The sequence below is a fragment of the Rhinolophus sinicus genome, chromosome X, assembly GCF_036562045.2.
Source record: "Rhinolophus sinicus isolate RSC01 chromosome X, ASM3656204v1, whole genome shotgun sequence".
Taxonomy (NCBI): Eukaryota; Metazoa; Chordata; class Mammalia; order Chiroptera; family Rhinolophidae; genus Rhinolophus; species Rhinolophus sinicus.
This window is the reverse complement of record NC_133768.1, coordinates 36,376,227-36,390,320: the sequence shown is the minus strand read 5'-3', so window position 1 is coordinate 36,390,320 and position 14,094 is coordinate 36,376,227. Positions and strand designations below refer to the sequence as shown.

Below are 14,094 nucleotides of genomic sequence, written 5' to 3'. Positions count from 1 at the left end.
ACTACTATTTTTTTTGAGGTATAATTCATATAACATAAAATTCGCCATTTTAATGTGTTCAACACAATTTGGTGTCCAGTGTCTTTTTTTTAAGTTGAGGTAAAATTTACATAACATAAATTAATCATTAGCCATTTTAAAGTGTACAATTCAGTGACATCTAGTATATTCACCATATTATACAACCATTGCCTCAATCTAGTTCCAAGACATTTTCATCACTTCAGAAGGAAACCCTGTATCCGTTCAACAGCATCTTACCAGAAATGTTCACTCAGCACAAGTATGACGATATTCTAGTAGTGGGTTTAGCTAACTTCTAACTGGAATCAGGCCAGATGCATTCCCCAAGAGAGCAGCTGAACATAGGAGCGTTTTGGAATGAAGCCCAAAGGTACCAATTTGAAGGGTATAGATCTCTGGGCTTACTAGATTCTTAAGAACCTGATCCAGTAAAGACAGTGCCTGGTTGTTTGTAACTGATCCATTCATTTTGAATACAATCATTTTACTAACTAAAACTCATTTCTGCCAACCGTTATGGCAATTAGCAACGCTTCTTGTGTTGATAAGAGATAAACTACTGAGGCATTTTGTCAACCTCTTCTGAAATGTGGGCTTCTGAGAGAAATTTGCTAAACACTCCCAGAGCATACATTTCTAGTTAGGGTTACTGACCACCCCTAGAGAGTATATTGTATTTAACAGACTCACTCATGTGTATCATATTGTCCATGTTGAATGACCCTGGTATTGCATCATGTGCACAATTAAATTTTGCAACTTTAATTATAAAAATTGATCAAAAATGAAAGCAAAGGGAATATTAAAATTGGGGACCAATGCCCCATGTGAAGCTTGAAATGACAGCCTAAATCTACTGTTCCCTCAGTTGTCCTCAATTATCATGTCTTTCTCAGTGTGTGACCGTGTTACTATGTTGAGAGTGATTCCAGTGGTTAAAGATGTTTTTTCACATATAACATGGCACCTAAGCCTGAGGAAGCTATTTCAACTAATCTTCAACTGAAGAGGCAATCAGTCCTCTGCTTCAACATGGGAGAAAAGTGGACTGTGTTGTATTTACTGAGAGGCACAGTTTTCCAAAATGGTTAAGAAATTTGCAAGGGTATTTTGACTATCTCTGATTTTTACTGTAACTACTTTAGAATCCACCCCTTCTCTCTGAGCATCCCTACCCACCCAAACACACACACAAAATAAGATGAGACTGGGTCTGGCATTGAGCTGAGAGCTCTTTGAGGTCCCTGAAGAATGTTAAGGTGAGGTCTCTGTTGCACTTGAATTTCAGATGTGTCTGTATTAATTGCCTCAAGGCAGGCAATTAGCAGGACCAGAAGTCAAGATAACTTTATCCTAGAACCAAGGTAGCTTTGTGTTACTTTTAATGGGTAAAAAATGATAAAACTTATATTCATTTTGTGAAAAAGAGTATTATTTTGTCTATAAACATACATATAGAATCCCACTGTGAAATTCCAAAGACAGATTATAGTTCAGTTTATGGTAGAGCTGAATGATGGATTTATTGCCTGAATATAATTTCCTCATTTTAACCAGACAGTGATGAAAATGTAAAATAATCCTTATATACTGAAACCTAGATTGAATACCCATTCTCATAGCTGATGTGTAGTATGTCTTCTTGCAAAAGTCTCCTCAACCTTTTGCTTTACAGTAACAAAAAATATACAGGCGGTAGCTTTATTAATTTTAAGTTTGCTGATTTTTTTTTTCATTTCTTAGTTTCTAATTATGATTCCGACAGGTATTATCTTTTGATGCCTACGTAGAAGATGAAGTGCATGATAAAAGTCAAGAAAACTATAGAATAAGACGCTATAAAATCTTCTTCTACCTTGAAGATGACACAATTCAAGTAAATGAACCAAAGGTGAAAAATAGCGGACTGCCTCAAGGTATCTAAAGTATCTAAAGAGTTACTGTTCTTTCATTTCTGATTTCTGCCTTTATATTCTATCTTTCTCTAGCTTTCTAAAGAGTTATTGTTCTTTCATTTCTAATTTCTGCCTTTATATTCTATCTTTCTCTAGCTTTATAAAAGACCCCATGCTACTGATTAGGTATCTAACTTGTTGACAGTGGTGAAGTTAAACATGCTGTTAGCTTGTAGTTATTGATAGTGACTTATCAGCTTTCTACCCTCACCCCCAAACACACCTCAACATCGGCCATTTCTTTCACTCTTCTATGACATACTTGTATCCTTTCAGGTAGTATGACCAAACTGTCCCATGTCTTTGACGTTTTTCTTTAACCTTTTTGGTCTTTTTGCTATGACCACATTACTTCCTTCACAACACCCTTAGGGGAAGAGAGAACACTGTTCTCTACTGCCACTTCCAGATTGGTGTTCTCTCTTTCTTGAATTCACAGCCATTAACTTTAACTACCCTCTCCTCATCCTCATACCCATTAACTACAGAATTTGATGGTACTTAAATGAAGGGTCATTGTTCCTTCACCCCACGTATGCCAATTATCTTTATCTGTACTCCACTTTGGCCAGGTATGTGTTATCTCTGTGATGTGGCCACCAGAGAAGGTTGCATTATTAGAAGCATGGCCGAGATCAAGAGTGGTGACTGATTTTTTCTGTTTGTGTTGTGAGTTCTTCATTTGGGATGATGCTAAGTTCTGTGTGTCTTCAGGGGATAGCAACCACCATGGTTAAAGGACTGAAAATGTGTCATGCATAAGGCAAAATAGTGAAAAGGGTTTTTGTCCGTAAAGGGAAGACGCAGGTATGCCTGATAAAATGTCTTCAGAAATCTAAAAGGATGTCACGTAGAGGAGGGGTGACCTAATTTTCTTTATCCTCAAGGGCAGGACCTAGGAGGTCAGGATTCAGGTTAGAAAGAAGAGTAGTTTTCTGGAAGAGAACCACCAGAAGTTGTAGTGGATGGCTGTGGATGAGCATGATCAGGGTTGGGTGGAGGGGTGGAGGAGAGGGCAGCCACACATTCGTATAGATCTATGGCCCTGGGGTCAGGTCGGGTTATTTTTCACTGATAGCTTAGTAGAGGTGTAGGAAGGCAGTCACGTGTTTGTTTGGTGTTTGGTATAGATGAGCTTTCAAGGCCCCTCTAATCCCTGATGAGCCATGATTCTTGGGTACATTGTTGTGTCTCTGTCTTGGAGTATTGCCATCTTCAATGTCTTAGGTCTGAAATTGGCCTTTTATTTATTGTAGTCTCTACTCCTTTTACTTTCTCTATTTGTTCATACCCACCATCCTTGTTCTTCATTTTCCTAGCAATACATATCCTGAATCTGTCCATGTCTGTCCCTCTTTCCCCCTCTTTCTACCATCCTAACCTAAGCTACTTTCCTTTCTTGACTAGAGGAATGGAATAGCTGCCTAATACATCTCTCTACTTCCATTTCTGCTCTTCCTACAACCTGTTCTCTATGCAGCAGCTAGAGTGTTGTGTGGGATATTACCTTGGTGTAGTGGTGGCCTCCAAGAAGCATACATGCAGGATTTCCTAAAGACCACACAACAGAAAGCTCATGGGCCATATTAAAATGCATGAATCACACAATGCATTAAGACAATTTAAAATATATAGCATATATATCAAGAAGCCAGGGGAAAGAAGTGGGGTAGATTCACACACTTAGGACAGGGTAAAAGTGGATGGAAGGACCACCCTGTTTGAATCCTGAGGTAGGCAATGGTCCTGGCACTCTATGCTGCATCAGCTTTTCCTGCTAATAGTGTGGTTTGGAGACCAGAGTTGAAGTTCCAGGAGGACCACACACAGAAGGGACCTTGGGCTAATGGCACATACTCTATAAGAGAGATACAGAGAAAAGTGGGCCTGGCCACAGCTGTAGCTCACCAATAAGTCTGCTGAATAGTCATGGGTTTTGTCTGTGTTTTTTAGGCAAAGGGCACATAGGGCCAGAATGGGTGTCACCAATGAATGAGTGGCTGAATTATGGCCTCATGAATATTGAGTACTCACGAATATTTAGTACCTCTTGTAGATTAGTATATCATGAATATTTAGAGCCCAGGTGCCTAATATATATTTAATATATACTGAAAATTGGTTATCTCTTGGTTCTTCCATCCCCTTTCTATGTTTAACGTATACATGCTCTACTTACTATCTGCTTATAGTTATTTAACTCATGTTATGATTTTCTGTCTATGTTGAATAAAATTTTTGCTTACTGACTACTTAACTGGGCCCAGTGCTTCCATATTGATATACCACAATAGATTCTAGGGGGAGAAACAGGAATTTTGGGACCATGGGCCTCTGAGAGTAAGTCTGTGATGAGTCAGTATGTAAAGGACTTCCTTCAATGCTTATGAGATTGAGTTTTTTCTTAAGGCATGGCTTTAGTGTGTCTAGATGCTGAATTTGGAGCCAGTCAGCAATGCTAAGAAGTGTTTCTTGAATCCTGTTCTGTGCCAAGCACTGTGGTGGGTTTTGGGAAAATGGACAAAAGGAATAAGATCCATTATATTCCTATCTCATTGAGCTTATAGGCAAGCAGGTTAGAGAGAAAAGGAAGCAAGGTGACTAGTCCAAGAGTTTTGCAGTTATTCAGGTTAGAAATGCTGAGTGTCCAAACCAGGACAATGATGGTAGGAATAAAAAATAGGGGAAAGATTTTAGAGATATTTGGTTGGCAGAGTTAATAGGTCTTGACCAGCGATTAAATATAGAGTGAGGAAGGGGAATATCTAATGATAAAGTACCCGCTTTATCATTATGTTATTTAGTACCCTAACGACCATCATGAGCTTTTACAGAAAAGGAAACAGGGTTAGAGAGGTAATTTGCTCCATCTGAATCTTAACTGACTGCCTGGGAGGCTCACTGTGTGGTTGAGAAGATGGTGATGCGTTAATAGAGCCCAGGAGCATGGAGCAAGGAGCAACACTGGGATTGGAGCTGAGGTGTGTTTGTTTGGGTCATGAGGCCTTTGAAGGTGTGTTGGGACATCTGTATAGTGATGCCCATCATGCAGGTGGAACCTTGAGATGTTTTTAGGAAAAAAGTAAAGACTATAGATGTTGACTGGGACTCAGTGGTGTCTAGATCAGGCTTATTCTAACCTGTTGCAAGACAGCTGCTGTTGAAGTGGTGGAAAGAGGAAGAAGATTCGATTTAGTGTGTGCTTGGTTTTGCTAGTGGAGGGAGAAGGTGAGGATTGATTTGAGGAGGCATTATGAGCTGTCTTCATTATTCTTTGTATTCTAACTGATATACTCTGTACTCCCTGGTCTTTTCATTTGGAGAACTTATGACTTAATGGTAAATCTTTTAGGAAATATGGATATGCCTTGGTATTTTTTAAAAAGTCTTCACAAACTTTTAAGGTTGGAAGTGGGACATTTTTGTAAAGGTAGAAGAGGTCTTTAGGCTCTTTAGAGTCATTTTTAACATGTATAAAAGGCAGTTTTTAAAGACTGACAATAATGTATTAGAAGTTTGAAGGATTACTTCAGAAAAGAACGAAAATTTACAACCTTTAATTTCTATGAACATCTGTGTGTGTATGTTACTTTACTTACTTTACTTAAGTGTGTATGTTAGATAAGTGACAGTATCACTTTAGCAAAAAAATATTTTCTTACAAGTTTTTACTTAAATGCTTTACTCTGATATTGTCCAACCAAGTTTTGCTTATTTTTTGATTACCTTCCCCACATGACACCAAATGTACACAAATGATGGGCTGGAGGTCATAGGACACCCCAAACCTGCATTGTTTTTATTATGATTACGTTTTAAGTGAAAGCTCATATTCCTTTAACTCACTGGCACCTGTCCAGTAAGTCTCAGTTTTATTAAACTATCCAAGAAGAGAAATGAAATGCAACCTCTGTAAGGATCTTGGAAAGGCTTTTATTAGGGTTTTTCAATTCTCTTAGCCTCTTGATTTCAAATCACACATCAGCAGATTCCAAAGGCAAATTAAAGATCGTCATAATGATTTATTTGAAAATAATTTTCATGTAAGTAGTAAGGAATGTTACTCATGAAGACTCAGAAAACACCCTGAATAAAAGACAATTTTAAAGTCTCTTTTGAAAATTTCAGAATTTCTAGTTGGCTCATTTTGATCAGGATATTTCCCTGAGTGAAGACACAGCTCAAGGGATCTGTACAGAATACACAGTGATCATGATATGTAATGAGACAATTTGTCAGCGGAGTGGAGATACCTGGTGGGCTCTAGCAAGTCCTGTGGAAAGCAAACACGAATAACTGCTGTATCATCAATCTTGGTTTAGTGAGAAACCAGTCTTTTGACATACTTAATGTGATGATTTTTGTTAAGGAAGGTCTTTTTGGACAGAGGATACCCTGGAAAATTATTTAAATTAGGGTTTCCAGGTGGGAATTTATGCCCGTTCTCAGAAATTTTCCCCGCTTTCCTGTTCCTGAATCCCGAGATATAAACTGTTTTCTGTTCTCCACAATGAATCGTTTCCACAAAGTGACGGCCAATACTACCAACCACCTGGGTTCAAGGAGCCAATTTTCCCGATTTCCAGACCAACTTTTCTTGGGATTCGGAAACAGAAACGCGAAAAAAAATTCCCGAGAATGGACAGGAATTCCCACCCGGAAACCCTAGCAATAAATAGGAAAAATGTCTAAGAGATACACTGTGAGTAGTTCGTTTATTTCCCATTGTGGGTATTACTGGGTTCAAAGAGCCGATTTTCCCGATTTCCCGACCAACTTTTCTTGGGATTTGGGAATGGGAAAGTGAAAAAAATTCCTGAGAACAGGCGGGAATTCCCACCTGGAAACCCTAATTTAAACGCCTTCTTAAGCTTTCCTGAGTTAAATGATTGGGGAAAAGAAAACAAGCTTAATGGGTGGCTTAGACCTCAGTGGGATGAGTAGGTAGTGTTCCTTTCAGTTGTATTTTGAGAGGCATGAGCCTGCTTTTCATGAGCCTATGGACCCTGGGAAGAGGCTAGGGGTCACATTTAGGTGTCACACACTCACTGATGATGTTCCTGTCACTTCCATAAGGTTTCAGTATTTTTCAAATGAACTCGGAGATCAGATGCACCTGTTTTTTATTTGTTTGGTTCGTTTTTATTTCTCATGGAGCTGACCATTCAGAAATTAATGCACCTGGATAAATTAGCCTCCCTTTTAGTTGCCTCTTCTATCGTGATTTTTTTTAGGCAGTGGGGAGTTTGGAAAAAGCGAGAAACAAAAGAGGCATCCCTTAGTGAGATGCCAAAATAGGCATTCAGTTCCATGCAGCTTCTAATCAGAACAACGCATTTTTAACGTTCACGAATCCTTGTTGGCAGAGATATATGTGTGTGTTACAAGTCACGTCACTGTCGCACTGCAAGACTCACTTTCATTTCTTGCCAGGATGTCACTTTTTTTTTGGTTAGATGTGTTATATTTATAGAATTTGTTGTTGTTCTGTTGGAATGTAGTTAAAACGTTACACCATGCCAAGAATGTCAGAGGTTAATCCCAGTAGTTTTACCTCCAACTGTCTAACAGAATAATTGTTTGTCAAATACTACCAACTCCAACTAATCTATGTTAAAGAAAGGATAACGATTAGAAATGTGCCGTAATTTTCTGGTAAGGTCTGTACCAGTTGTTCTCAGCTGAGAGTAATCATCTCTCCAGAATCTCCGGGCCCACCCCAAGAATTTCTGATTCTGTAGGCCTGGGGTCAACAACTGGTTTCCACTGGGTTCTTAGTGTATCCCTGGTTAAGAATAGTGATTTCCACTAGTGACTTGTTTCAGCCCTTCAACAGGGTAGTATTTCTTATTTTTATTTTTATACTCTAAGATAATCTACCTTAATCAGGCAAATGTAATCACAAAATAGAAGTCAGTCATTCATATGTCATTCATATTGGGCATATACCATATTTAAGTACTGCATTCCATAAAGCGGAGGCGGGGTGGTGGTAGGATTGCCAGATGAAATACAACATACCTAGTTAAATTTCAGATAAGTGATAAAGAAGTTTTTAGTATAACTATGATCAAAATATTGCATGGGACATAGTTATACTAAAGATTATTAATTGTTTATCCTAAATTCAAATTTAACTAGGCATGCTGTATCTCAGTTTGCTAAATTGGCAACTCCAGAGGGTGGACATTGGGGAGGGAATTGTCACTGAATGGAGCAGAGTAGAATTCAAGAGTGGAGATAAGTCATTGATCTGTGAAGGTAGGTGGTTGGTGCATGTTGGCTGCTTGATGAAAATTTATTGAAGAAAGAAAGGAAGAAAGGAAGGGATGGAGGAAGGAAGGAAAAAAGGGAAAATGATAGACAATGCTCATAACACAACGGAGGCATCATAAATGGTACCGGGTGCTTTGAGGGATCAAAGGAGGCAACACCAGTATCCACTAGAGAAGAAGGCATTTGAGTGGTACCTCAAAAGTTTCTCCAGATAAAGATGGAAGAGGAAGAAGGCACATTAGTCAAAAGAAACAGCATGAGATAAAGAGGTGGGATGAGCAGTTGGGAGGTATTTGGGAGCACATTATTCGGTGTGTAAGGAAAACTAGGTAAGAAGGCAGTGATCAAGAGTACATTAGAGCACCGAACATGCTATCATTTGGGGCTCATTCAATGGCTGAGGGAAGATGCATAAGCTATGTTATTTTTTATTATGGTCAGAGATGTAGAATTTAATTTTTTTCTTCTTTTGCTACAAGACAGGTGTCAGGCTATCTATATAAAAAAGTTATTTTTATGATACCAGAACTCCATAGATGACATTAGATAAAAATAAAAGTGGCTTAGTCATTTTAGTGAAGGAATAATAATGAAATCAGGAGGAAAAGCTATTCTGTCATGTCTGGTCACAGTGAAGAGTCTTAATATTTTTAGGATTCAGACTTAGTAGACACAATGACAAGTGACAATTCTAGTTGTATATTCATTCACTTAAGAAATATACTTGCCTCTAGACTTGGATGTACCCTAGGTCTGCAGTGTTACCAAAATGAACTAAGAATACTTAAGATACAAGTAAGAGGTTGGAGTCTTAATTCTGGAAGGTGAGTTCCTTAAAAACTAAATTTAGTGGTATGAGCAAAGATCTAAAGCAAATCTCAAGTGAATGAAATGAAAATGCATTAAACATGAATGGATACATCATCATTTTGATCTAAACCACAGGGAAATGTTAGAAAGTTACAGTTTCCAGAGTATTATCAGATAGCAAGGCCTTTAAAAAGGAAGATGTGAAATATGAAGGTAAGGAAGATCTTAAAAGCAGGCATCTGATGCCTGGACATCTTCCCAAGTTGTCTTTTTGGGGCAGTTAAGAAGGTAAATATTTAAAAATTTAAAGGACAGATACGGTACTTTTGTTTTGCTGTTTTGCAGCATTATTTTTATGTATGTATTTATTTAAAGAGTGAACCATTATTTTTTTGTATAATTTAAAAATTTTTTCTAAAAAATTATCTTTCAATTACTGTTGACATATATTATTATATTAGTTTCAGGTGTACAACATAACATGATGGTTAGACATTTAAACTTCACAAAATGATAACCCTAATAAGTCTGTTACCCATCTGACACTGCACATAGTTTTACAGTATTATCGACTATATTTGCTATGCTGTACTTTATATCCCAGTGACTTTTTTTTAATTATACATGATATGTGGAATATAGCCATCAGTATTGTAAAATCTATATATAGTGTCAGGTTGGTACTAGACTTATCAGAGTGATCACTTCATAAACGATATGAATGCATTATTTTTATTTATATACCTTGATCGGGTACTTTTCAATGTGTGCCAAAGACATGGCATCCTGCCCATTTCTTTGATATTCTAGAACAAATTCCTGCTGGTGGAGTTTCTGCCATTTATCATGGAAGACTATAAACACAATAAATAGAAATTTCAGTCCCCAAAGGACACAGTTGAGAGACCCCACGAATGTATTATTGAAAGCTCTCATGTGTAACTGTACATTTCAAATGGCCCACATTAGTTTTCTGATTAGCATGGAATTGTGACTTTGGATTTCTTGTTATTAAAATTTTCTTGTTTAGTATTAGACCTGCCTTCTCTTTCCAACCCATGGGTGGTCAGGACTCTTTTTTTGATACCACAAAGACCTTCCCTGGCCTTTTCTGAGAACCATCTAGTAAGAGCAGTGTGGGAACTAAGATGAGGAAGAGGGTAGGTGTCTGGGATATACAGGTTCCTAAGGGAGGTGGAGGGGACGGGCAGTGCAGTGGTATTGGCCCTGGAGGGGGGATTGCTGCAGCTAACAAATGGGCCCTCTCCAGAAATTTGCCCTTAGAGAAGAGAGAGTCTATTCTTTTGGTAGAGCATTTTCATCATCTCTCTTTCCTTTTCATGATGGCTGGCAGCTCTTCTCCCTACTTCTGTCCTATTTTGCCTGTAACACTCCCACCTCTCCTCCACTGAAGTTAATTTGTGGCTGTAGGACCCTGAGATGCAGTTCAGTGCCAACTGTGGAAAGTAATAATATTTACTTCTTAGCTTGAAAATCCAGGTTCAAGAGCTTTTTCTGCCATTTGGTAGGGCGTTACCTTGGGCACGTTACTTAACCACTCTGAGCTTTGGTTTTCTCATCCATAAACTGAATATTTATATTCATGCATTATTATCTGCCTCATAGGATTATTGAAGATTAAATGAGAAAATATATATGAAAGCATATCCTAAGGCTATGATGATTATGATAATGATTATTATTTAAAAGCTCAGTGGGTGGGCCAGTTCTTCCCACCTAGAAAAATGTAACATTCCTATTTAGAGTCTTGCAGAACAGAAATCAGCACTAACTTGCTTATTTGAATTTTTATAATGAAATACAAATGATAGATGGAGTTTCTGAAGAAGCTCCTGGCTATTGAATAAATCTTACATATTTTAAAAACTGTCACAATATAAGTATTTTTAAAGAGATACATAATGATTCCTGAAAATACCTGAAATGCCCATGCTTTTATAGATATGTAAGTATGCAATTTGTTTTAAATGTCTAATCTTGAATGATTAAGTAATTTGCATACTGTTTTCAGTGGCATGAATTAAAGGCTAATTGAAGTGTAATTTTTTTGCAGTAAAATTATATCTTTTATGTATTACATTTAAAAATATTCTAGGCCAGTTCTAATTTTATAGTTTTATTATTTTAATTTAATGTGCCAAGTAATTAAAAGTTGCTACAAAGAAAATAAGATGAAAATGATTTTAGTTAATTTACCCTCAACAGAGTGAAAAGACGATTAGCAGAATAATGGAACAGAGCTCAGCACAGTTCCTGGCACATAAAGATATTCATTAAATGTTCCCTAATGAGTAAGAATGAATAATTAATAAGTATTTCTAGATGTTGGTAAAAGATGCCATTTACAGTGCTATATAAACTGAAGAAGATTGCTTGACATCTTTATACTAAAATACTTCCATACAGAGGTCACACAAACCAATTTTACTTGAGCCATTAGACAATCAGTTTGCTTATCTTTTCTCCTTTTATTTTTTCATTTTAAAATTTTCATTTTTTATTTTTCAATTACGGTTGATGCTCAATATTATTTTATATTAGTTTCAGGTGTATAGCGTAGTGGTTAGACATTTATATAATTTACGAAGTAATTCCCCCCAATTAGTCTGGTACCCACTTGGCGCTATACATAGTTATTACAATATTATTGACTATATTTCCTATGCTGTACTTTATATTACCATGACTATTTTGTGACAGCCAATTTGTCCTTCTGAATCCCTTCACCCTTTTCACCCAGCCCACCAAGTCCCTTCTCATCTGGCAAATGTCAATTTGTTCTCTGTACCCATGAGTCTGTTTCTGTCTTGTTTGTTTCTTTTGTTTTTAGATTCCACATATAAGTGAGATCAAATGGTATTTGTCTATCTCTGTCTGACTTATTTCACTTAGCATAATACCCTCCAGTTGCATCTATGTTGTTGCAAATGCTAAGATTTCATTATTTTTTATGTCTGAGTAATATTCCTTTGTGTATATGTACCACATCTTCTTTATCCAGTTGTCTACTGATGGACACATATGTTGCTTCCATATCTTCATTATTGTAACTAATGCTGCAGTGAATGTAGGGATGCATACAACTTTTCAAATTACATATTTTCAGTTTCTTCAGATAAGTACTCAGAAGTGGGACTGCTGGGTCTTAAGGTAGTTCTATTTTTAATTTTTTGAGGAATCTCCATACTGTTTTCCATACGGGCTGCACCAATTTGCAGTCCTTCTGACAGTGAACGAGGGTTCCCTTTTCTCCTCATTCTCGCCAACATTGGTTTGTTGATTTATTGATGATGGCCATTCTGAGAGGTGTGAGAGTATATCTCATTGTGGTTTTAATTTGCATTTCTCTGATGATTAGTGACATTGAGCATCTTTTCATGTGTCTGTTGGCTACTGTATGCCTGTTTGCAGAAATGTCTATTCAGGTCCTCTGCCTATTTTTTAATTGGGTTGTTTGTTTTTCTGGTATTCAGTTGCATGAGTTTTTTTTTTTTTTTTTTTTTTTAACAAATTCTGAATATTAACTCCTCCTCAAATGTATCGTTGGTGAATATCTTCTCCCACTCAGTAGGCCGTCTTTTCGTTTTGTTGGTTTCCTTTGTTGTGCAAAAACTTTTTAGGTAGTCCCATTTATTTATTTTTTTTGTTTCCCTTGCCTGAGGAGGTGTAGCAGAAAAAGTATCATTAAAAGCAATGTCAGAGAGTTTACTGCCTATGTTTTCTTCCAGGAGTTTTATGGTTTTGGGTCTTATATTTAAGTCTTTAATCCATTTGAGTTTATTCTTTTTTTAAAATTTATTTTTTAAATTTATTGGGGTGACAATTGTTAGTAAAATTACATAGATTTCAGGTGTACAATTCTGTATTACATCATCTATAGATCCCATTGTGTGTTCATCACCCAGAGTCAGTTCTCCTTCCATCACCATGTATTTGATCCCCCTTACCTTCATCTCCCACCCCCTACCCCCCACCCCCCTTACCCTCTGGTAACTACTAAACTATTGTCTGTGTCTATGAGTTTCTGTTTCTCATTTGTTTGTCTTGTTCTTTTGTTGTTTTTGGTTTATATACCACATATCAGTGAAATCACATGGTTCTCTGCTTTTTCTGTCTGACTTATTTCGCTCAGCATTACTCTCTCAAGATCCATCCATGTTGTCACAAATGTTCCTATATCATCTTTTCTTACAGCCATATAGTATTCCATTGTGTATATATACCACAACTTCTTTATCCATTCATCTATCGAAGGACATTTTGGTTGTTTCCATGTCTTGGCCACCGTAAACAAAGCTGCAATGAACATTGGAGCACACGTGTCTTTATCTCTAAATGTTTTCAGATTTGTTGGGTAGATACCCAGGAGAGGGATTGCTGGGTCATATGGCAATTCTATTCGTAATTTTTTGAGGAACCTCCACACTGCCTTCCATAACGGCTGCACCAGTCTGCATTCCCACCAACAGTGTATGAGGGTTCCTTTTTCTCCACAGCCTCTCCAACATTTGTTACTATTTGTCTTGTTGATGATAGCCATTCTGACTGGGGTGAGGTGATATCTCATTGTGGTTTTGATTTGCATTTCTCTGATGATTAGTGATGTTGAGCATTTTTTCATATGTCTATTTGCCATTTGTATGTCCTCTTTGGAGAAATGTCTCTTCAAGTCCTCTGCCCATTTTTCAATTGGGTTGTTTGTTTTTTTGTTGTTGAGTTGCATGAGTTCCTTGTATATTCTGGATATTACCCCTTATCGGAGGCACTGTTTGCAAAAATCTTCTCCCATTCAGTTGGTGGCCTCTTTATTTTGTCAATGGTTTCTTTTGCTGTGCAGAAGCTTTTAAGTTTCATATAGTCGCATTCGTTTATTTTAGCTTTTACTTCCATTGCCTTTGGAGTCAAATTTATAAATTGTTGTTGAACCCAAGGTCCATAAGTTTAGTACCTATGTTTTCTTCTATGCAGTTTATTGTGTCAGGTCTTATGCTTAAGTCTTTGATCCATT

General features: G+C 37.2%; 1 protein-coding gene across 1 annotated transcript in view; it reads left to right on the top strand.

The window, feature by feature from the left end:
• Positions 1-14,094, top strand: part of EFHC2 (EF-hand domain containing 2) — a 269,975-nt gene that overhangs the window by 88,882 nt on the left and 166,999 nt on the right. Inside the window, 1 exon segment of the mRNA XM_074323645.1 lies at positions 1,790-1,940. Coding sequence (XP_074179746.1) covers positions 1,790-1,940 — 151 coding nt within the window.